Source organism: Gymnogyps californianus, chromosome 1 (assembly GCF_018139145.2).
Source record: "Gymnogyps californianus isolate 813 chromosome 1, ASM1813914v2, whole genome shotgun sequence".
In the NCBI taxonomy this organism is placed as follows: domain Eukaryota; kingdom Metazoa; phylum Chordata; class Aves; order Accipitriformes; family Cathartidae; genus Gymnogyps; species Gymnogyps californianus.
In genome coordinates, this window is record NC_059471.1 from 124,156,904 (window position 1) to 124,179,101 (window position 22,198).

At 41.5% G+C, this 22,198-nt stretch overlaps 2 protein-coding genes across 11 annotated transcripts; both read right to left on the minus strand.

The window, feature by feature from the left end:
* Positions 1–8,277: 8,277 nt before the first annotated feature.
* Positions 8,278–16,604, minus strand: PCNP (PEST proteolytic signal containing nuclear protein). 7 transcript variants are annotated; one of them, XM_050902365.1, is made up of 5 exons: positions 16,550–16,604; positions 12,901–13,071; positions 10,787–10,812; positions 9,623–9,678; positions 8,278–8,663 (listed from the first exon to the last, which is right to left on the minus strand). In XM_050902365.1, the coding sequence occupies exons 1-5, from the start codon at positions 16,602–16,604 to the stop codon at positions 8,534–8,536; spliced, it is 438 nt and encodes a 145-aa protein (XP_050758322.1). In that variant the 3' UTR covers positions 8,278–8,533. The 7 variants fall into 7 exon arrangements, with proteins under 7 accessions (XP_050758322.1, XP_050758297.1, XP_050758287.1 ...); XM_050902340.1 differs by having other exon boundaries at positions 10,787–10,858; positions 12,851–13,071; XM_050902330.1 differs by having other exon boundaries at positions 10,787–10,861; positions 12,851–13,071.
* Positions 16,605–17,132: 528 nt separating this feature from the next.
* On the minus strand, positions 17,133–22,153 carry TRMT10C (tRNA methyltransferase 10C, mitochondrial RNase P subunit). 4 transcript variants are annotated; one of them, XM_050895841.1, is made up of 3 exons: positions 21,935–21,961; positions 20,830–20,890; positions 17,133–19,909 (listed from the first exon to the last, which is right to left on the minus strand). In XM_050895841.1, exon 3 carries the CDS (start codon positions 19,876–19,878, stop codon positions 18,631–18,633), a length of 1,248 nt encoding a protein of 415 aa, XP_050751798.1. In that variant the 5' UTR covers positions 19,879–19,909; positions 20,830–20,890; positions 21,935–21,961; the 3' UTR covers positions 17,133–18,630. The 4 variants fall into 4 exon arrangements, with proteins under 4 accessions (XP_050751798.1, XP_050751788.1, XP_050751778.1 ...); XM_050895831.1 differs by lacking the exons at positions 20,830–20,890; positions 21,935–21,961 and adding an exon at positions 22,097–22,153; XM_050895821.1 differs by lacking the exon at positions 20,830–20,890 and having other exon boundaries at positions 21,935–21,996.
* Between the last annotated feature and the right edge of the window lie 45 nt (positions 22,154–22,198).

Below are 22,198 nucleotides of genomic sequence, written 5' to 3' on the forward strand. Positions count from 1 at the left end.
CTGTAAAAAAAAAAAAAAAAAAAAAAAAAAAAAATTGGAATAATAATGTTTTCTGTGTTATGGAGTAAGTATCATGCTGTAACTTTTAAAAAACGAAAAGGAAAAAATATAAAGAGGCTGCACTAAAAACTAGAAATGCACAGCTATGGGTAGCTTTTTTTTACTTTTGTTTTTATGTGCATTTCATCAAGTTTGTGAGCAAATTACCTGTATTGGATTCTGCCTGTTTACTCCCCAAGACAAGGGGACGTTAGAACGCTTTGTGCAGCGTATGCTTCATGCAACAGACAGAAAATCTGAGGCTTTTTTCTTTGGGTAGGTGCACCATCGACAGTTAGTGAATCCCAGTTTTGAAGAACTTATTTAAATTCCAGGTCGGTGGGTGGCAGGTCCAAGGTTCAGCAGAACGCTGTAAAATGTTTTACAGATAATGGGCGGGGGTCCACTAAAGTCAGAGGAAGTGATTCTCTGAGACGGATTGTGAATTTAAGTTGACCAGAGGACAGCCCACTGCAGGGAGACTGCTTAGAGAAGTAAAGTGCTTTTTATTTGTAAGTGAGGAGCTTACACTTCAGCCTCTGTGCACAACCATGTTTCGTTTAATGATGTTTGGTTGCGTAAAGGAAGCTATCGCCTGCATTGTTGCATGTATCCAAAGCAGGCAACCTAGTGATGGATGTTTCTCATTTTGCATTACATTTGGTGTAGAAACTCTCAAGTGAAAAATGCCTAATGGCACACTTCTTCGGGAATATAAATATACTGAAGAAGTCCAGCTAGTTAGGATCTGATCTTGTCTTGTATCGTGTTGAAAGGAGGAGCTCTGATAATTCCCAAATGGGACACATAGCAATATCAGGATAGAGAACTATGAAAATCTTAGTACAGGGTGAAAATTAAATTTTTCTCAAAATACAAGTCTCCAGAAAACCTTATTGCTGCTGCTGTAAGAAACTACTTCTAGGGCAAGCTAATTCCCGGTATTACACCACATAGATGGAAAAATTCTTACTAGGTTTTCCTGTGAGTAAGCATGAATCACAGCCATGCTTGGCCCAAGTTTAAATGTCTCTGATTTAATACCACAAACAGTGCACATCTTAATCTGTACAAAGTGTGTGTTCTTTCATTGTTGTTTGTTTGGGTGTTTTTTAAGCAAGAAACATGTCTGTCAAAGTAACTGAATGTGCTACGCACATGAACAATCAGAACTGTATTCTTTAAATTGTTCTCAGTCTGTAGTATTATCAAATGTTTCCCAGGTTTTGACAGCAGCAAGATAGCCAAGGAGCCAGAAGCCTGTAATCGTGCAGGGTAAACTTCATAAATAGTTACATGCATGTAACTCTTTACTACCTGTGAAACAGATCCACTGAACAAAATTTAAGCAAAATCTGTGACAAAGTAACCACCTCATTTGAATTAGTTAAATAAGATGAAAGGTAGAAATACTGAATATCTCTGTCTACTAAGCTACAGAATGGACTGTTCTTTTTATACCTTGCAAGCATGTAGATAAGCAGTTGATGAAAATTTTTTAAGCAATATGTAGTTTGAGTTCCTGCCTTGGATCTGAATTAATCTGTAGATGACTGTTTCAAAGGTCAGGGTCTTCCTGCAGAGAAGTAATGTAGTTAGTTATACATCCTGCAGCCCTTTACAATTGTATTCTTTTCTAATTACCAAATGGAGTAAAACTAAAATGAATACTTTAAAAAAAACAAACAAAAAACTGCTAGCTGTAACTCTTGAATTTTTGTATGGTCAAGAATCTGGAGATAGCCATCCTGCTTAAAATTAAAATACTGCCATTGTGATGGAAAAAGATTTAAAAGAACGCTAGGTAAACTTAAAAATTTACTTCAATGTTTGTATCTTACAAATAATTATGTATTACTAAAGTGAGGAAATGTTCAAGGAAAAATAGCTGTAAATAGTGCTAGAACATTATTTGTATATTTAGTGTGTTACCTTACAAAAGGAGTATTACCAGCACCTTAGTTTAATCTTTGGTGCATTTATTTATTTGCCCAACCTATGGAAGAAACAGAAGTGAATCTGAATTTCAGAGCCTTGTTACCCACTGTAAAAATGCTTTAACTGACTTGATGGCCTGCGGTTTAAAGACAAACAAACAAACGAACAAAAAAATCACAAAAGGTTGTTTCCTAAACAAGACTCAGCCAGGAATGTCAAAGCTGAATGTTGCGGCACCCTTTTCCTAACGTGCTGTGCCTTACCTTTTCAGAACGGCATGAGGTAAGTAGGGAGTGTCACTCTTAGCTTTGCTGTTCCCCTATGTGTGAAGTTGCCTTATGTTTTTCTTTAGACTTCAGCTCTTAATTTAAGATGTTCACTACCCTTCTGCAATCTGTTTGAAGTCAGACTGCAAATACGCAGTTGATATTATTTAATTCGATTTTTTTTTAAATAAAGTTTATGAGAAGTGTCCATTTATAAAGTATTCCTAGTGAATTCCTGTAAATAATGAATTTGATTTGTACATTCTGCTGTTTTTATTTAGTGTTAGATGTATAAAGTTATGGTTATTTCTGTCATTAAATAAACTGAGCTTTGCCATGAATTATTCTTTCAAGCAACTTTTTCAGGGGGAAAAAAAGTGTGGCAGAATTATTTATTCCTCTTTAGTATTTCACCTTCCATGTATAGATAGATGTCTGGTCTGAATAGGTCTAGTAACACTTCTTGATTTTTGCTTAAGTCTCAAAAAATTAACTTGCATGAGGAAAGGAAACCCACTGCCCTCTTAAATTGTGTCAGAACATGGCTATACAAGAGCACAGCATTAACAAAACACAATGTGTATTTATACTGAAATCCCTTTGGCTGCAAGACCTCTTGGTGGATGAGGCATCCACTCAACCCCCCTCATACCCAGCTGTAACCATTTTAGTTTGTTTCAGATGTTATTTCTCTTGACTTGGGTTTCTGTACAATGCTGCCACCCTGAAGCAAGCATCATACAGCGCTTCTGTCTCGGCCTCTGCTCTGGGACAAATATTTGAGCAGGGGTTGTGGCTTGGAAGTTGTCCTCCAGCATCACTCTCCTGGCTGAAGAATGAGCTGTACAGCTGCCTCCTGGTCTGGGAACGAACGGCATCCTGTGCCTTTCCATTTGCTGTTACAGCAACTTTAAGGCAACGTCAATGTTGCAGAAAGGCTGATTACCTTTTGTGGTTCATCCCAATTCCTAGGGGAAATGCTAGGAGCTTTCTAGTGTATTAACTCGTCCGTGAGCCTGTACAGGTAACCAAGCTAAGCAGGGAAGTATTTAATTAAAAACAGGGGGTTCAAAAGGCTGAGTTCTGAAGGAGTAATGTGGCCTACCATTGAACAAATGCTGTTCAATAGGGATGCAAGTACAGATGAAAACCAGCAAAGTGATGTGTGGATAATTTTTCCCCCCTTTGTCTCTACTTGAGCTAGAACCATGTCATTCCTGGCTGTTAAAGGAAGAGCCATGAATTTCTACAGCATTGGAACCATGTTTACATTTAATACGGTAACATTCAGGAGCCAGTCTTACAGCTGCTGCTGACCATGCGGTGGGAACCTACCACCTCTCAAGCAATTATTTACTGAGACCTGTTGCCATGGAGAAGAGTTCCAGCTACCGAAGGCGAGAGGCCCCAGGCCACTTTGTTGCCACCCTCAGGCACAGGGCTGTTGGGGAATACGCTTACAGGCCTAGTGTGACTTTGAAGGGACTTTTCAGAAAGTAAGAGTTTGTCTTGTACCCCTATAAAAAGTTTTGTCCCGAGGGTAGTATTTCTTGTCTTGGGTAAAGTGCTCTGCCTTACAGATGGTAACATCAGTACTAACTTAGTGCTTTTAGATGTGTAGTAGCTCAAGCTCTTCTTGTCAGCCTTAGATTTTACACGTGAACAGGACCGTATTAAACAAGCATCTGAGTAACACAAATAAAGCACAGCTTAAGAGACATGCTAATTTTGCAGTTACTCTTTACACTACACTGCTCTATTCAGTGCCTGCAATTCTATATAGTGGAGGCTGGTGTAGGTATGAATATGAAAGGCTACCACAGTAACACTTCTTTCACAAAAGCAAAGGCAGAATTATGATTTTATAACACGCTACTGAGCATCAGCCAACACTTTACATGCAACTACTATGTTTACAAATTATGGGAAGCTGGGGGAGAAAAGGAGAGAGAAATACGTTTTTATTACAACTTGCATTACCTTAGATGAATAAACTTGTACTGCAAGGAAAACATAAACATAGGCTCATGACATCAAGTTTGTGGAGCTCTTGCTACAGAACCACAAAGACTTTATTTGTGCATCCGTCTCATCAGGAAATCCAATCCCAAGAACCAAATTTAAGAGCTAAGTCACAAGATTAGCAAAGGTTTTTAAGACTTTACTGTATGCCACTGAATCAAAAAGTTCATACTCTAATTGCTAGCTGTGACAGTCACCACCATTCTTACCTACTCTACCTCGCCTAAAGGGTAGCTGGCACATATGTATCTATACCACAAAAAGTGTGCACTGCAGAGTTCAAAGGTTTGCTTTGGTAACTAAATCTTGCTTGGACTCCCACCGCTCCACACTTTTAATGGGAAGTTCATAAACAGAAACTTAACACGCTATAGACAGAGTTCAAGTGTAACAGTTCATGTTTCATGCTTTTAATTCCATGGATAACTATGCATCTACCCTGAGGCAATGGCTCCAAATTATTAAACACAGCAGCTTTCCTCAGTAAGCACTATATAGTTTTTAAGATGCCAATATATCAAAATTAGAGAACAGTAGGAGATCCCTTCATTAATAGAAGAAATAAGGAAGGTGTTAATAGGATAAAGTAAAAAAGCAAATTGTTAATTGTCCAATTTTTATGGTGCTCTACTGCCTCTTGGCAGAGGAACTAGACAAATTATGGTGATTTCAGAATGTAACCTTTCCTTCTGTAGCTTAAGGGCAGAACTATTCAGCATTCCTCAATTTATAATTTTATAATGAATTAAAAAAACTCAACCTCTTTTTGCAGAACACCTTTTAAGACTACTAACTACACAGATAAAAAGCCTTCTTGAAATTCTGTTGCTTCTCCAGATTTATCTTATCTTATGGCAGCCTAGAAAGAGTTCTAGTTACACCAGTGATTTCCGACAGTTTAAAGCCTCAGTTTGCCTCTTCAGGAAGCAGAAGCCACCCTTTTCTCAAAAGCTGACTTTTCCTCCAAGTCTCCTCACGACAGCTTCGGTAAACCCACCCCCAGCACACAGGACTCAGCACAGCCCTGTGGGTTCTGACAAGGAGGTGCTCTACAAATCCGGCAGGCACAGAGATCAAGCACGACAGGCCTGAAGGCAGCTGTGGCTGCTGCTGCGGTCGTTGCGTTAGGACACGATAGTTGGTTTTGTAAAAGTTGGCTGAACACTGTAATTGGGTCATCTATGACATGGGAGTAAGCCCATGAAATTAAAATGGCATCCATCAGTTGACCTTACAGACAGGCTGGTTGGGTACTTCTTTCTGCTGATAAAATACAGATTCTCAGAATCTGGACAGTACACCTCCTATACTTTTAAAGGAATGAAACTAAGTGTGCAAGGGGCTACGCCCAGGATTGCCTGAAACACTGCCACTAGTAGTTGACTGCACTGGGGTTTTTTGGGGGGGTATTATTATTTTAATATAGTTAGCATTAGATGAGTCTGGATCCATTCACAACCCAGCAGGCTCAAAAGCAGCCTAGCTGCAGGGTAGCACAGAGAAGGTTACTGGGTAACGACTTGTATCTTCACCTCATGTCTTGAATGTTTTGCAAGCTGCTCAGGTGCTAAGTAAAGCTTTACTGCTAAGCAAGCATAAGCCTTCTGAGATAAAACTGCACAAGTTACATGGACAGACATGTCAACCACTGATAGGTATACATACCTTGCTATACTAAGCAGCTAAAGGTCTCAGCATATCTCCTGGAGGCACTTAAGATAGCTAAATCAGGTAGTTTACCATGAGTTTTAGGATTCCTGAATATTCTTAGAAAAAGAAAACACCCCCTCATCCCCCCCTAGACTATCTTCATGCGAAGACCATGACTATTTTAACAAAAGCCTAGAACTTCAAGCCTTGACAATACTTTTCAGATCAGTTCTTTCCTGCAAGCTTCAGACATTAAACACCATGTGTTTAATGAGTGTTGGGCACTCAGCCCTTGGTAGATTTAGGCCACCCTGATCGATTTTCTTCCATGAAGCACTGAGAAGGAACAGAGCTCCTACATTGAGTGAGGCAGGATCTCTGCTCACCTTCAGCTGAGATCTAGAAGCTGCTGCAGTCTCTCACAAGGTCTAGGATTACATTTATTGACCATGGGAGTAAGAAAGATAAATATAACTTTTGCTCTCTCATTTGCATGGAAGGTATTTCCTAGCGTGTCTGCTGTTCTGCCTAGCAATTTCCTAAAGGATTTTGAAGTACCAGGAAACTCTGTTGAAATGTAGGTCTACTTCAGCCAAAGATGCGGAAGACATTCTTGGTGGCAGGCTAACTAAAAAAGAATAGGTCTCAAAGTCATCCTCTTATTCTTACTCAAAGTTCCCTTTTGCTTTTTCCTAATACAAGTGACCGAGAGAGTATCAAGTAACTACTAAGGAGCAAGATAAAATAGTTATTCACTGTGAATTACCACTATCTTAAAAGGATTTATTTCGACAAACATAACCACATGTGATAAAAATAAGTGAAAAATAAAAGATTCATTTTGCCTTGCCTAGTTCCAGTAATGCCCAAATCAGTTTTGGAAGTCCTGAAAGTCAGTTTTGAAAGTGTGTTTTGTTATAAAGAAACCAGATTTCTGCTATGGAAAAAAAATAATGCATACGTTTTTATGTTACGTTTATAACAAGGCTTTTAAAGAAAATAGTTACAGGTATTCAACTGCATCAGACTTCAAAAGAAAAAAAGATTACACATACAATACAAAAATACAAAAAAATATTTTTTAGAACTTACAAACTCAAAAGTCTAAGTGGTCAGAGCTTTCCTAAAATAATAATTAAAAAAAATACACTTCAAGATGCACTTTCCTTTCTGCACTCACAGGTTCAACTTTAGCATGAAGAAAGGTTTTAGAAGCAGGATGAACGCAATTAACATATTGAATTCTATGACCAGTTCCAGGTTGAAATTAATTTAGTGGTCAACACTATCAGGTATTTGAGTTTAAAAAGAACCTTACGTCTGTTTGGGGAGGTGGTGGGGAGGGGGGGTGTTGCTGTTGATAAGTTTCTGTTTAAGCAGTTCTGCTACTAAAATGTTTTAACAATACGCAATCTAAATTAGACTGAAATTTAGACAGTCGTTACTAGGTTTGAAATCCTACAGCACTGTTCTGCAGTATGAAAGCTAGGAAATTAAACTGACCAGACTAATGTCATTGTTGAAAATTATTGCAAGAGGCAGCCAGGTAGGGAAAGGTCAAGTTTTATTTCTAAAGCTGACACTTGTTAGAAGCATTAGGACTGCAAATACAGTATTCTTCTTTAACCTGATAGTGTCCACTGAGGTCTCAGGCATCAAGGCATTTTGTTTTAAATGGCAAGACAGGGAAAGTGCATCTTAGATTTTTCATACTTAAGCAGTGAGTTACCAATTTTTGGTGTGGCTTTTATTCCTTCTAGGCATAGTAAAGAAAAATATTTCAACCAAATGTGAAGCTTAATGTACATTAGCTTGTCTTTTTGGTGGTGGCTTTTGTGTACAAGGAAATGCTAACAAGCACTACTCAAGGCTAATGATTTAAGAGGAGCACACTGAAAATACTAATTTACCTTTGTAGTGAATATTCTTTACAGACTGTATCTAATATACAGACAAGGCCCATTTCCTTAGGATGAAACAGGCCACAGAAGGTTACACATCCTACATGAAGTTTTAAACAAAATTAGAACTAAGTTACCAGAGCCACTCAAGAGCAACATAATTCCTAGTTTGCAGAGACTTAACAGAAGGTAACTGCAGGGAGAAAAAAAATCCAGGTTCTTACTATTTCCTGCATAAGTTTATATTCAAATTAATAGTCCAGTAACACTTCTAGCACAAGACAATGCTCACTCTCTTTAGCAGTATTCCTAGGAGTCAACTGTTTCTCCTGCTACGAAGAGGGAGCCAGAAGTGAGAATGTGACAGCATTCAATGTTAATCTGATTAAAGAGACAGTAACCTTTTTCATCCACCTTAATTAATCACTGACCAAAAAAAAAAAAAAAAAAAATCTTAAAAAGGTACCACTCCAATTTCTTTATTATCTGTAACCTTTTTAAACTAATCACATGGAACTACAAAATTAGCAAATGCCTTGAAATCTGTATACAAAACATAAATTACCTCTAATTTCAAACTCAGTTATTAGTGTACCACTCAAAATCTTAAAAAAGTGGCTCCAAAGATAGTCTTATACCATTCTTAAAAAAGGAAACTGTTCCTTTAACGTTACACCCTCCCCTCCCCCCAAACACCCAACTCTCAATCCACATCATTTAGTTATTTTCTTGGTCATGGACATTTCCAAGATGAGATTTTATATTTCGTTCCCATAGCTTCTGGTTGTCAGAAAACCCATGCTTTCCTTTATTGAAGGAATTTGGTCCTGCTGAGGTTGGTGTATCCCTGTGAAAAGTAAAACAACATCAGTTGAGAAAGTCAGCTTAACTATAGTAGTTTGTGCAACATGACACTGAAAACACCAATTTTATAGTCCAACCTGCCCCCAGAAACTAACACACATTTCTTTCCATTACATCAGGAGTCCTCACTATTAGCAACTGTAATTTGGCCACAGAACTGATCTCTCTGTAGCACGTCAAGACAGAGCAATGAGATGGGGCAGCAGAGGAGGTGGGAGTAGCAGTAACTGCTGCCAGTTGTGAAGAATTTGTTGCAAGGGCTACAAAATTGAGGATCCAAATTTGCTACTGGAGAAAAAACCCCACTGAACAGTAGCGAGCCTCCAGGGGACTGACTTTAAAAGCAGCCTATCATGATAAACATCTTTAAAATATACATGCTCAAAATTAATCCCTAACTTAAGTGAAGCCTTCTCTGAAAATGTCCCTATTTATTTTAGGATTGGCCCTATACTGTCTCAAATTTGTGGCAAGCAGAAGAATTATATATATTTGTTTTAAAAGTAAACAAGCAATTCTTTGTCTCTCTGAAAGAGATGATTCTCATCTTCCCCCTGCACGGGAGTTTAAAAATCTGACCAGACTATCCTACTTCAGGGCAATTTATAGAATGGAGAACGATACAAACTTTAGCAGCAAGCAGGAACTCCCACCTATTACCTTTCCAAGAAGAAAACGAGCTTCTACTTAATATAGAATCAATATCTTCCTGAGAAAGAAGGCAAAAGAGATTTAAAGTGCAAATGTAAATGTACTACTTTTAACCTACAGCTGAAATATTTGAAAATATCTGTATTAAAATTTTCTGGTTTCTGGAGAAAAACTTTTTGAACCTATTCTATCTTCCTATATTTCTAAACCATCGGCAAGATCTGAGCTGTGCTGGAGGAGGTATTCTCACGCACTCACCCTTCTCCAAATCATAGTTAAAAGCTGACCTACCTTCCAATGTTCTTCATGCGCATCTTGGCTTCTGGAGGCATTTCTTCTGGTTCACTCTACAGAGAGAAAGGAGGTTAGAGTGTGGCTGGGCACTATCCTTTGAACATTTGTGCCGGTTTTGGCTGGGATAGAGTTAATTTTCTTCATAGTACCTGGTATGGGCTATGTTTTGGATTTGTGCTGAAAACAGTGTTGATAATACAGGGATGTTTTCCTTATTGCTGAGCAGTGCTTACACAGAGCCAAGGCCTTTGCTGCTTCTCACACCACCCCACCAGCGAGGAGGCTGGGGGTGCACAAGAAGCTGGGAGGGGACACAGCCGGGACAGCTGACCCCAACTGACCAAAGGGGTATTCCGTACCATATGATGTCATGCTCAGCATATAAAGCTGGGGGAAGAAGGAAGGGGGGGACGTTCAGAGTGATGGCGTTTGTCTTCCCAAGTCACTGTTACACGTGATGGAGCCCTGCTTTCCTGGGGATGGCTGAACACCTGCCTGCTCATGGGAAGTGGTGAATGAATTCCTTGTATTGCTTTGCTTGCACGTGCGGCTTTTGCTTTACCTATTAAACTGTCTTTATCTCAACCCACAAGTTTTCTTACTTTTACCCTTCCGACGCCCTCTCCCATCCCAGCCAGGGGGGGAGTGAGCAAGCGGCTGTGTGGTGCTTAGTTGCCAGCTGGGGTTAAACCATGACAACATTTCAAATGCCTGACAAGATAAAGTATGGACTACAGCCCTACAGGAAAGCAAAGTGACTTAGGACAACACAGAGGTTCTACAAGGTTATAGAAAGAAATACAAATTCCTTTGTTCACCTCTGTGTAAGAAGGAGCAGTAACATGACAATAAAATATTTAGCAAACCAGAAGCGGCACAACTTTTCTTTGCCTCCGCTTTATCAAGCCCACAGAAAGCAACCATTAATTCAAATTATGTTGTGCATCTCATTTTCAGGGAAAAGTTATCAGCACTTTAATGATTTCTTGAACCAACACAGAGCTACAAAGTTGTACATTCTTAAACAGAAACACAAGAGATGTTTCTAGGTTGAAAATCCCTGACATTTACGTAAAGAACCTTAAACGACCCACTCTCTCTGCCTAACTCTAACCCACGCCAATGGTACTGTAAGTTGTGTTGATCACTGTTATTACTCACATCTTCATCTTCATTGAAAGCTGCTGCTACAGAAAGGGTTTTTGGAGCAAGGGTTGGAACAGGCTCTTTAGGCTTCTGAAAAAGACCAAATGCACAAGTAAAAGTCTACTAACTCAAAAAAGCTACCCTTGGTATTTTAAATATTTTGGTAAAATGAAGTCAAACATCCTCACTGACATGGGCAATGAGGGGCAAAAGTGTTTCTGTTTGAATCAAGCAGATAAAAGCTTCTCTCTAATGAAAAAGGAAAATGGCTGCTCATTTGTGCAAGATACACTCTGAAAAGCAAGCCGAGCCCTGTCATACTGCAATTTCCCACAAGCAAGTCTTAACTTTCTAGCACACTGCCGGGGTATGCAGCCACTGGTGCAGGACATTAACAATTAAATCAGAACCTGAACAAGTTGTGGTATTCAAAATTTTACTATGCCACTGTTTCCATTATTCTTTTGGAGTATTCTTATTCATCAATGCCAGGAAGATGAATATGTTTATTTTCTTGTCTTTTAACAACGTAACAGCTTTCTGGCTTAAAACAATTCAATACTTCTAAACTAGCATCAGTGTGCATCACACAGTCCAATTAATATACGGCTCCTTTAAAAAGTATTATTTTGATTTCCAATAAATACCTTCATTTAAAGTGTAAGAAGCTATCAAACTCACAACTGTTACATGTAATACAACAGAGATATCAAAAGTAACTTTGAGACCAGTAAGAAAGCATTGAGTCATCAGTAACAGTTTGCTTCTACAGTACTACCAATTATGTAAATCAATCATATACAGTGCTTCCTCCATTTTGACTTTATTGGTGATTATTTCATATACACTCATAGTTTCAAAGCTGATACTGCAGCAAGGTCCTTATGTGACTGACTACAGCTATTCCTCACCAACAGTGTATAACATATCGATATTGTGCCATTTTTTAAAGCATCAGCTCCACAGGAAGGGGTAACATACTAAGGGAGTAAAAATGGCTAAAAAGAAACAGGATAAGTTTCAGCACTGTCCAATCTGGTGCACTGTCAGTCACCCACTAAATTCAGTGAGCCAGAAATCCTGAGCCAAATTTATTGCCACTGGAAGTATCTTTCTACATGAGAAATCAGAGCTTGCTAGTGGCTCAGAGAAGGCAGCTTTATCAATTTTTCCAAAATCTGAGCTGACCTGATTGCATTTATACCGTAGAATGCTGGCAGCCCACATCTCCCTCTCATCTCAAAATGACAGAGCACTCTCTTCGTCTTTTGCAGATCTGTAAAATGCTGGCATTGCAGGTGCGAGCCTTTCATGATTACAGTTTTAATTTAATCCAGACAAGGATTTATAACATATCCATCACAGTGGTATGTGGGAAGTGTAAATAAACTGTATTAAATAGAGAGGCAGCATCTGGCTTGTCCTTGCCCAAGCTAGTAGAGGGCTACTTTGATAGTAAAGAGAAGCATCAGATTCACATCTGAACAAGCACAGGGATACCTTGTACTGGACAATAAAGGGGATCAGAATTCTTAGAAACCTATGTAACAAAGCCTCATCTCTTGCATATAGTACAAATGAATCACACTGACCTTGCAAAGAACAGGCAAAGTCATGAAAAATAAACTATACTTCCCCATGCTAAAATAAGATCTTTGGAGCGGAAGACGACCTATTAAGCCATCTATGAGAGTACTTGCTTTCTTGTGGCTTTAAGCATCCTATGCAATGAAGCTCCCAGCACTCATTTCAAAGTAGCCTGAACAGTTTAACAAGTCTGCTCATTTCCCTCAGGAAATTATTCCAGACTTATCAAATCTCATTACAAAATTATTCTCTATGTTCAAAGATCTACAGTTCATTTCAATCAAGTCTTATGCATCCTGAGACAAGTGACCTGATATTAATCACCTTGAAGTACTTACACATACACGACTAGCTGGCCCTGCAATGCTTTCTTAAACTTTGTCCAAGTTACCCTCATGTAATTCAAGGCTTTCCTTCTGCAAGGAAGCCTCCCCAAAGTACTTCCCCCTTTGCCTCACTTTCCCTAAAATTAAAAGCCCTCAGACAACTTACATTTGCTCCTAGTTTGATGGATATTGCAGATGCCTTCTTTGCTGTCTGACTGCCTATGGAAAATCCAAACTTGGACATTTTGGCAGGAGCAGGCTTTGTGGTGAAGTCTTCAGCTTCTTCATTAGCTGCCCGTTTCTCTGCGCTGCGACTCGAACTTTCTCCTCCATTACTGGAAGAAACAGTCTTAGTTTTCACAGGTTTTTCTGCCTCTTCTTCAGGTCCTGGTGAAGTCGAAACAACTTACCAAGATGAGCTATTTTTACTGAGCAGATTGATGGGAGCAGCAACCTCAAAAAGCATTATACTTTGGGTGCAATAGGTAAGGTGTTTTTAGTGACAGCAGTTTCCACCAATGTACATTTAGTGGACAGCAAAACACAAAGAGGAGAAGAAACTGCAAGCACTCCACTACTTGTAAAGAACTTCTTGATTATGAGCCAGGAAAACAATCTTGAAGCACGATCTCTTTATTTAGTATGGAAGTCAAAGTTCATGTAGTAAATTAAATGTAGATGACTAAATCTTTTTAGGGTTTAAGTTGCCATAGATAAGCTTTCATAATTGGAATCCCAATTCCAAATCTAGAGTAGATAATCTAAGTTAAAATTAATTCTACCAAATTTCTACAGAAACATGTCCATGCCAGTCTCTAGGCTTGTCTGGCACAACTCTAAAATCATGGAAGTGACTATAGTGTGGCCGGCTGTCTCAATCATGTTTCAAGTCACTGCTTGTCCGCATCTCATCTGTAATAAATCTGCCAAGCTCTGCTTGAGGAAGGAATCAGCACTAGAAAAACATATATATAGATTTCATCTTTTCTGGTTTTGTATAAAGTCATGGAAAACACAGCAGCTGAACAATGATCCACAGAGAAAAAACACTCAAATCACATTTTCATTCCTAGACACTCAGCTTCTTCAGCTACACCAAGAGACAAAGGTGTCCTTGGAAAACTCATACTGAACATAGTAAATGCTTCAGCAAAAATACATTTCTCTGCTGCTGCAATAAGCAAATCACTGCAGTAGCAGCAGGAAAAAAAAAAACAAACCCCATGCATTGGGGAATGGACAGGGAAGTGCTCATACTACCAGTCTAAGAAAAACTGGAGCTAGCACCAGTTCCTCATCATATCAAGTGGAGAACAGGACCCTCCATGCACAGCAAATTCAGACCATCAGGGAAGACACCTCTTTACACTGCTCTCTAACAGCAAAAAGCTATTAAGTAAGATAGAGCAATGGGAGAGAAGCTAGTCTGAACCATGGGTCAACAAGATCTGAGGAAAAAAAAAGGAAGCAAACAACATCAGGAGAAATAAAAACTAGGGACACCATCTATATATGTAATTCTGCTATTTCCCAAATCATAAGCAGCAAAATATACCTTTTCTACCCAACTCTTCTAGAGATCAAGATAATAAGTGATTGGAACAAAAATGGATTTATTATTCACCTTTGGAAACACTGCAGATCACAAAAAAAACCCCCCAAACTTAATAACTTCAATCAATTTCACTCTATTAAAAAATGGTAATAATCTGCACCACTAGAAATCTGATCCAGAAAATACAGATATAAAAGTGACAAACAAAAGAGGAAAGAGAAACAAGCAAAATTTACACAAGTGACCTTGGGTACTGGTTGTTGTCTTAGCACAGTTTCCCAAACAGCAGTCTGAAAGGCTATGAGAAGCTCTTTATAGCTAGTCCATGAAATCACATTAAACAGAATATTCAGTTACAGAGACTGTAAGGTGATTTTAGGTTAGGTAGAAGATTCATTGGCCTTAAAAGTGTTGGAACCGTGGGCCTAGAAGTCTTCTTTTTCATAAGATACAAAATCCACAGCAGCCCAAATCTCAGGGCACACGGGACCTGTCCAGGTTCCTAAGCTAATGCTGGCTTGAAGCTATTTACACTACAGCTTACTTCTTTGACTGCAAATTCTAGAATATTGCTAAGCACAGGATGAAGCCTAACACAATCTACCCACATCTGTCTTCTCACCGAAGTATTAAATAGCTTCTCTCTCAAAATTAGCTCCTATCACCACTACATTCTGAATGTTACTTCTACTAGGCTCCACTTAGGATGAACTGTAGACCGCTGAAAGAAATACTCTTACTTGCTGAAGGAGCTATAAGGGGCGTAGGACAATTGGGGTAGGTGGGGAGGGAGCTATTGTGCTGTTCTGTTTCTGCAGGAAACAGAAATGCAGATGTATATTATCCATTAAACAGGTCTCTCCCACCTCCCATACCAATGCATATATATATTTTTTTCAAGACATTAAGGCTTCTTCATTATTTCCTAGAGATGTCAAGGAGGTCATACTTCACCTATGGAAAGCACCAGTACTATTTCAAAAACTAGTCTGACCAGTGCTCTTTTCATGGACCACAGTAATACAAAGCTGTCCTACTTCACAGATGAGTTTTTCTCATGAGTATGTATCAACAACCTATGTAAGTGGACAACTTCCACCATCTAGGTGGTTTAAGTGACAAGACTGACAGTGCTAGTTGCACAGCATTTCAGGATCTCTTGCCCCTGGGAGTGCGACCATTGGTGGTGGTGGGAACAAACCAGTCACAACCAAGTTAACTTTAAGGTAAACCCCACTGATCTTGGCAAAAGCTAAAGACTCTACATTGCTTTCAAAAATAATCAGGGAGTAACTATCCTTCTTTAGGGCCAATGTACCATAACTCATTAAGATCATGTTCCAGCACATCAAACAGTACACAAGATGGTACGGATAACTGACACACAGATGTTATCCAATTACTGTATTACTAATACAAAAAAACCCCAAAATCCAACCAACCAACCAAAAAAAAAAAAAAAAAAACAACCCAACCAAAACAACAGAGAACCAAGAGTCAAGGAACTACCTAAAATCAAGTACTACTGTCCATATTTTAGTGATTATCAGAAATAACATTCACTGTTGAGACTATCCTAATTGGTTTACAAGCTTGATTTAATCTTTCAACAGATCAAAGAAATGCCCTCTGCCTACAGATATACTTAGACCAATAAAACAGGAAAGGGAAGCTTTATCTTTGCAAAGACACTGTCTTCTCAATTTTAAGTCAGGGTAGGAAAGAAGAAAAGAAACATACGACTAAAAATCTTAGGAGAACTGATAAGTAGTACAGAAGATGACAGGAATGTCCAGTCACAATATAAAAAATATAAAACCAAACAGAAAACTTGCAAACTGCTGCCAAGTAAAAAGCCCAGGATGCTTAAAACGGCAGGTAAGGATCATTCACTGAACCTGTTTTTAAAAAGTACCACAGCTGTTAAAAGCTAATCTTTAAGGCGTTGTCTTCATCCTTGCCAGCAGCAACAGTCAAATTTCTCTCAAGACACAGCAGAATTATTCCGCATATTTTTTACAGAGAGAGAAATAACGCATTTACGTGGACAAGGAGAAGCTGTTAGATTTTTAAAAAAGCTCCTGTAAGGCTGAGGCTAATCCTCAGGCGTGAGGACAGCGGCCTCGGCCTCTCCTCCAGCGCAGCCTCCTCAGGCCCGGGCCGCCCCCTCTCCCCGCAGGGCCGGGCACAGCACGGCCCGGCCCAGGCCTGCCCCATGCGGGGCGGCACCCCTGGACCCCCCACCCCGGGGGACCGGCCTGCACCCCCTGCCCACCCCGCAGCTACGCGGCGAGAGCGCTACATGTTCACCTCCTCCGGGCTGCGGCCGCTTCGCCTTCTCCCCCTCAGCTCTGCCGTCCGCCATTTTCCCCCGCCTCCGCCTCCCGCGCCGCGCATGCGCGCCGCTCCGCCGCGGTTCTTCCACCCCTCGGCCCGCCCCCGACCATAGAGAAAGCGCGGGCGGAGGCCAGAGCGGCAAGGCCACCCCGCCTCCTGCGGCGCAGCGGGAACGACGCAGCCGGAACGACGCAGCCGGAAGCTTTGCTCTCAGACCCGGCAGGGAAGGCAGGAAAGGTTTGAGCGACGCTGCTGTGACGCACGTCCGGCGGGTAGGCCCAGGCCCGAAGGACAAGTGAGAGGGCGCTGCGCACGCGGCCGCGGTGCGCACGTCGATACCGCTTCACTCCCGCGGGGTGGGGGCAGGAGGCTCAACGTCACCCCCCTACTTCCACCTGATACCACACGCAGAACCCCTCCGTCGCTGGTGTTCAGAAGAACTACGTCCACCCCCAGCGCTGGCGTCTGCCATGCTCACTGGCACACCCTCCCCACCGCTCATGGTTTAAAAATTATCTTCCGTGTTTTGCCAACACGAGCTCAAGTGAGCAATGACATCATTTTCCCCCCCTCCCCAAAGTGCAAACCAGTTCACAGATCAGAAGGGTGTGTTTTTAATGGAGAAACAGCAAATCCCATGAGGCACGCTCCAGCAGCACACGGCTCCCCCTTCCTCGCGTCAGGAAAAAGAGTCGCTGTCCCGAGTCGGGCAGCCGCACCCTCACGCAGCCGGTCTTGCACCCGAGGGCTCGACAGGCAGCTGGGAGGCTGCCTTCCTTCCGCCGTGCCTGAAGCACTACCCCAGGGCGAAGCTTTGCGTACTACCCAGCCACGGGCAGCCGAAAGGAAGCAGGTCTTTCTCCAAACCAGGGGGCTCTCCATGCCCACAGGCCCCCGCAGTTCACAGGCGGCGAAGCGCAGCATTGGGGTAGCGCATCCTCTGCCTTCCAACCCCTCCTTGCAGCAGCGTGTAGTAGGAGGCGAGAGAGGGAGTGGATCACCACCAGCCCCTGGTATATTTGAAGTCTACTCTTTGAAATTACACTCCCCGCTCCTAGTTTTTGAATTTTCAGGACAAAACCCACCACCCGCCATCACTGACTTTAAGCATCAGGGTAGTCAACTAGCCTAAATCAAAAAGATTTAAGCACCCGTAAAGAAAGACCTCCTCGTCCTACAGACAGCAGAAAGAACTGTATTTAACAACATGCCTGTTATAGCTCTGCAGCCAGAACACAGACTTTCACAGAGAGACCAATCAATACATTTTCAGCTGTGAGAAATATTAAAAGGCTCTCTGCTCCTGTAAGTATTTACTAATGGGACTGTTTATCATCTCAAAAGTTCCAGCACTGTGGGAAATCTACATTACATGGACTGAAAACACAGGCACTCGGGATAAAAGTCTTACACAAAAGTACATAAGGTATTTTTCTTGCAGGGTCAAGAAATTTGGCTTATTCCTTCCAAACAGGAACTTGATTCATGCCAGATAGAACACCCAGAAACAAACTGTGCAACTCCCCAAACTCATGCTATGTTTTAACCATTTGTTTTTACTTCAGCTATCAAAAGTCAATTCATCTACCTGCCAAAAGAGGACTCAGGAGGTAACAGGGGAAGGTCTCTTCTATTTCATCTTAGCTAACCTTTCAGAATAAAGACTGTGGATGGCCCCCACCCACTGCAAACCCAAAGCACTGAGGTGTTCGCTGAAGAACAACCTTCACATTCAGTTACAATCACCCTTATCCCAGCATGGTTCAACTGAAGAGACTGATATTCTTTGTACAGAGTAATTTTTTAGAACAGATTATCTCATTTCTCTTACTTAATTTCAATAATGTGTGAATAAATTTAAGCAGCTGGAATACTAAGGTAATTTAAAAAAAAAATCCCTAACAACAGTCCTTTCAAACTTAACCAACAAAGGCATGTTTAGAGATAAAGAGCTGAATACAGTTCCAAAAGTCCCGAGAAACTGGAACATTCAAGGGCACAGTTTGCCCATTAAAAAAAAAAACAAAACCAAAAACATTCTCTTCCCCATCACTCTATTTTTGCGTTAGCTTCTTAGAGTAGTTCTTGGCAAATTGCTTTCGTACTTCTTCCTGTCTCTTTCCAAGTTTAAGTGTGTTGATCAGGTTTAAGGTTTTTTTCAGTTCATGTACAGGCTTGCTTACAAAGCCACAATATTTCCTTTTCGGAACAAATTCCAGAGCCGCCTTCCAGTCTCCAGTATCTTTCAAGGTTAATAAAATATGCATCATTTGATCCAGTGTGAGATTTTTGGCACCAGTATTCCAAAGCAAGTACTTCTCCAATGGAAGGGCTGCAGTCTCCAGCCCCAATCGCTTTGCCCGTGCTAAAGAGACTCCTGTTTTTATGCTCCTGTCAACCATTGACCCAACAATATAGATTTTATTGTGATCAAATGTTTTCATTACTTTGGGAGAATCAGCAGTCAGATAGATAAGCTTATCCTTTGGGAAGACTTCTGTGTAGCACTGGTCTGTCACAGTGATAAGCAATTTGCCCCATGCCTCTCTATAATGCTTGATAAATTCCTTATGATAGAGGCTATCATCTTTGAAGTTACAGAAGTGGATATGGAACGGATCCACAGATCTGCGATTGCAGCCTTCGCTTAATACTATCTGTCTCACTGTATTTGCGACTTCTCGGATGGACATATCTTTTTCATAAGACATGTCAAATACTAGAGGTTGGCCAAAGATCATAGACTGAGCAACCCTCCAACTGTATGCTCTATCCATACAGTTGGCCCACAAACACACAAATGAATTCCTTCTGGTATCATCAGTTTTTGAAGCTTGCTCTAGTTTTTCCAGCCTCCTTTCCCTTTTCTCGTCCACCTTTCTTTTGTCGCTTTTCTTGTAAAGTTCTTTGAGATACAGATATTTTAAATACTTCTTTTTGGCTGACTTGGAAGGACATTCCATAAAGGTCTTTAGCTGTTCTTCACTGATATTTTCTGGAACCGATCTGCCAGCTAGTCTCCACATCTCCAAAATCTCACGTGCAGCAGCCAATGTGGAAAGCTCCTTACGCTCAGAGACCGTCTCATTGACTTCTTCTTGCAACCCAGACTTCATTACCTTCTTCCATGCATCTAAATCTAGTTTTTCTGAGGGACTGCATGAATTGTCCTGCTTCAGGCAAAGTGATAAACTCAGAGTTCTACTGAGTGGAAACAAATCCTTTTTCATCCCATGTTGTGCAGCAAATGGAAGGACAGAACTTCTTAAAATTTTTTTGAGAAGCATATTAGCAGAGTGCATACTTAGACATGTGCTGTGTTCAAACACTTATCTGCAAAACACCAATAAGAGGGGAAAAAAACTTGTCAGAAATCATAAAGAAAACGCACACAGGTTTTCATCCTTAGTAACACTGACAGACAATAACTTCCTTCTTGGAGAATACTAGAAATTCCTGCTTCCACTATTACTTTTCTACTTTTCTCTAAATAAAAACAGCATATGTGGCACTGCTGTGAATAGACATAGTTAGCTCTGCCGCTTAAAACAGCTATACTTACTGCAATTCAAAATGTGGTCAAACAACCTTTAAGTATTGTCATATGATACAGATAATTTAAATAATCTCAGACAAGTAAGAACCTTCACAACCAAAGGAAGCGAAATGCTGCATGGAGACAGAAAATATTTTTTCTACACATCCAGAGGTGCCTACCTAATTTACCCATACTGTGAAAATGTCCTGTGAGCCCCTTGTTCCTGGCTCCCTCAGCAGTGCAAGCATTCACATGACCGCACTATGAGCCAAATCAGAGACCTGATCTTAGGGACAGCTAACCAGGAGGTGGAGAAAGGAAAAAAAAACTAGTTATCACCCCACCCAAATGAGTTTCCACGCTCTAAACACCGGACACCCCCTAGAAAGGAGAAACGGAAGAATAAGCAACTAGTATAGGAAAAGACCATCTTTCTTGTTTTTGCTAAATTGCCTGTGAAGTTGATGCTGACACATAAAGCTACGGACATGAAACCCACAGTCCCATTAATTTCATACACATTTGTATTCAAATGTAAAAGGTCTGCAGAAAGAAAACCACCAAAGAACATTTAATATTTTCCTTATTCTATGCAAACTTACTTAAGTAAAATTAGTGAAGTTTCAATGTTTGAGAAAACATGATTTGGCCAAAACATAAAAATTAGCTCCAAATTTTGAAAACAAAATTCATAATCTCCCTAATAACTTCTCACCTGAAAACAATCTGGTATACAGAAGAACAAGTTAAATCTAATTTTGGGGTTATATGTTGACCTGCCCAGATAAGAGCCACAGAAAGAACAGCATATTATTAGGAAACATTATATAAACTGGCATGCATTTTACGATACTATAATTGCTCAAATTGGTGACTGACCTTTCATTTGCTACTATTAATAAAATAAAATTAATTAAAAAAAAACCCCAACCAACCTAATAGTGTGAAGTTAAGAGAAAATTCGTAAGTGTTAAAATAGAGGTGTTCATAATTTTACATTTAAGCATTAAACATACTGGCAAAAGTAATAATCAAAAAAGTACGTTGCCCAGTTTGGAGAAATCAAGGGATCAGTTCCTCAATTAACTTACATTACTGGAGCGCCAATTAAGTCAATAGTTGAAAGGCAGATTTACACAATCTGAATACTTGATGACAGCTTTTGATAAAAGCCAAGTTACCTTTCAGCGCATCCAACATGCACGCTACCACGTCATTACTGCAAGAATTACTCTAAACCTCCTCTCTGATACATTTTTTTAAGCATGACTTCACCGTAACTAATCCCAGGAACGGAAAGGCCCTTCACTGACACTGCAGAGACTGAGTAATCCGCCGTGCTTCCCCAGCACGGATGCCCACACGCGGCTGCCCGCAGGCCTGAGCCCTGTACCAGGGTAAGCAGCGATGCGGCCCTTCCGGGGAGAGCTACACGCTCCCCAACAGCTTTTAAACCAGCCCACAACTGAACCGAACCCCAGCAACCTAGGTAACACCTCAAAGCACCGCGCTGCGCCCCACAGCCCTCCCGGGAACACCGCCGCGCCCCGCTCCCCGCTGCTGCGGCGAGGACCGGCGGGGGAGCGCGGCCTCCGGGGCACCGCGCCGCAGGCCCGACCCGCGTCCGCCGAGGAAAGCCAAGCTGGGCGGCACGCAGAGAGGCGAAAGGGCGCTCCCAAGGTCACCGGGGGCCACCGGCGGGCCGAGGAGGGGAGCGTGACGGGGCACCTCAGGCGCCGCGGGCGAGTCTCGCCGTTAACCCCCGCTGGCGGGAAACACGGGGCGGGAGAGTCCTCCCCCTGCAGCGGCTGCGCCCGCACCTGCCCGAGCTTCGGCCGCGCTCCAGCCCGCCTGGCCTCCGTCTCGTCTCGTCCTGCCCGGGAAGGAAAGGGAAGGGAAGGGAAGGGAAGGGAAGGGGGCGGGCGGACGCGACTAACGGCGGCCCTGCAGCGGCACCGACCCCGCCGCCATCTCGAGCTCACCTCAGGGGGAGCGGCTTGCGCATGTACGGGGAGGGTCCGGTCCTCCGCGCCTTCTTGCCCGGGCGCGGCGCCCGTGCTCGTTGCTTGTCCTCGGGGTTCCGC

Excerpts from the sequence above, each read along its gene's own strand:
- TRMT10C (XM_050895831.1), bottom strand. The coding sequence starts at position 19,878 with ATGCACTCTGCTAATATGCTTCTCAAAAAAATTTTAAGAAGTTCTGTC.
- PCNP (XM_050902330.1), bottom strand. The coding sequence starts at position 16,604 with ATGGCGGACGGCAGAGCTGAGGGGGAGAAGGCGAAGCGGCCGCAGCCC. Across the intron at positions 10,862-12,850 it reads CCATCAAACTAGGAGCAAAT|AAGCCTAAAGAGCCTGTTCC; the intron begins GTAAGTTGTCTG and ends GGTCTTTTTCAG. Across the intron at positions 8,664-9,622 it reads CGCATGAAGAACATTGGAAG|GGATACACCAACCTCAGCAG; the intron begins GTAGGTCAGCTT and ends TACTTTTCACAG.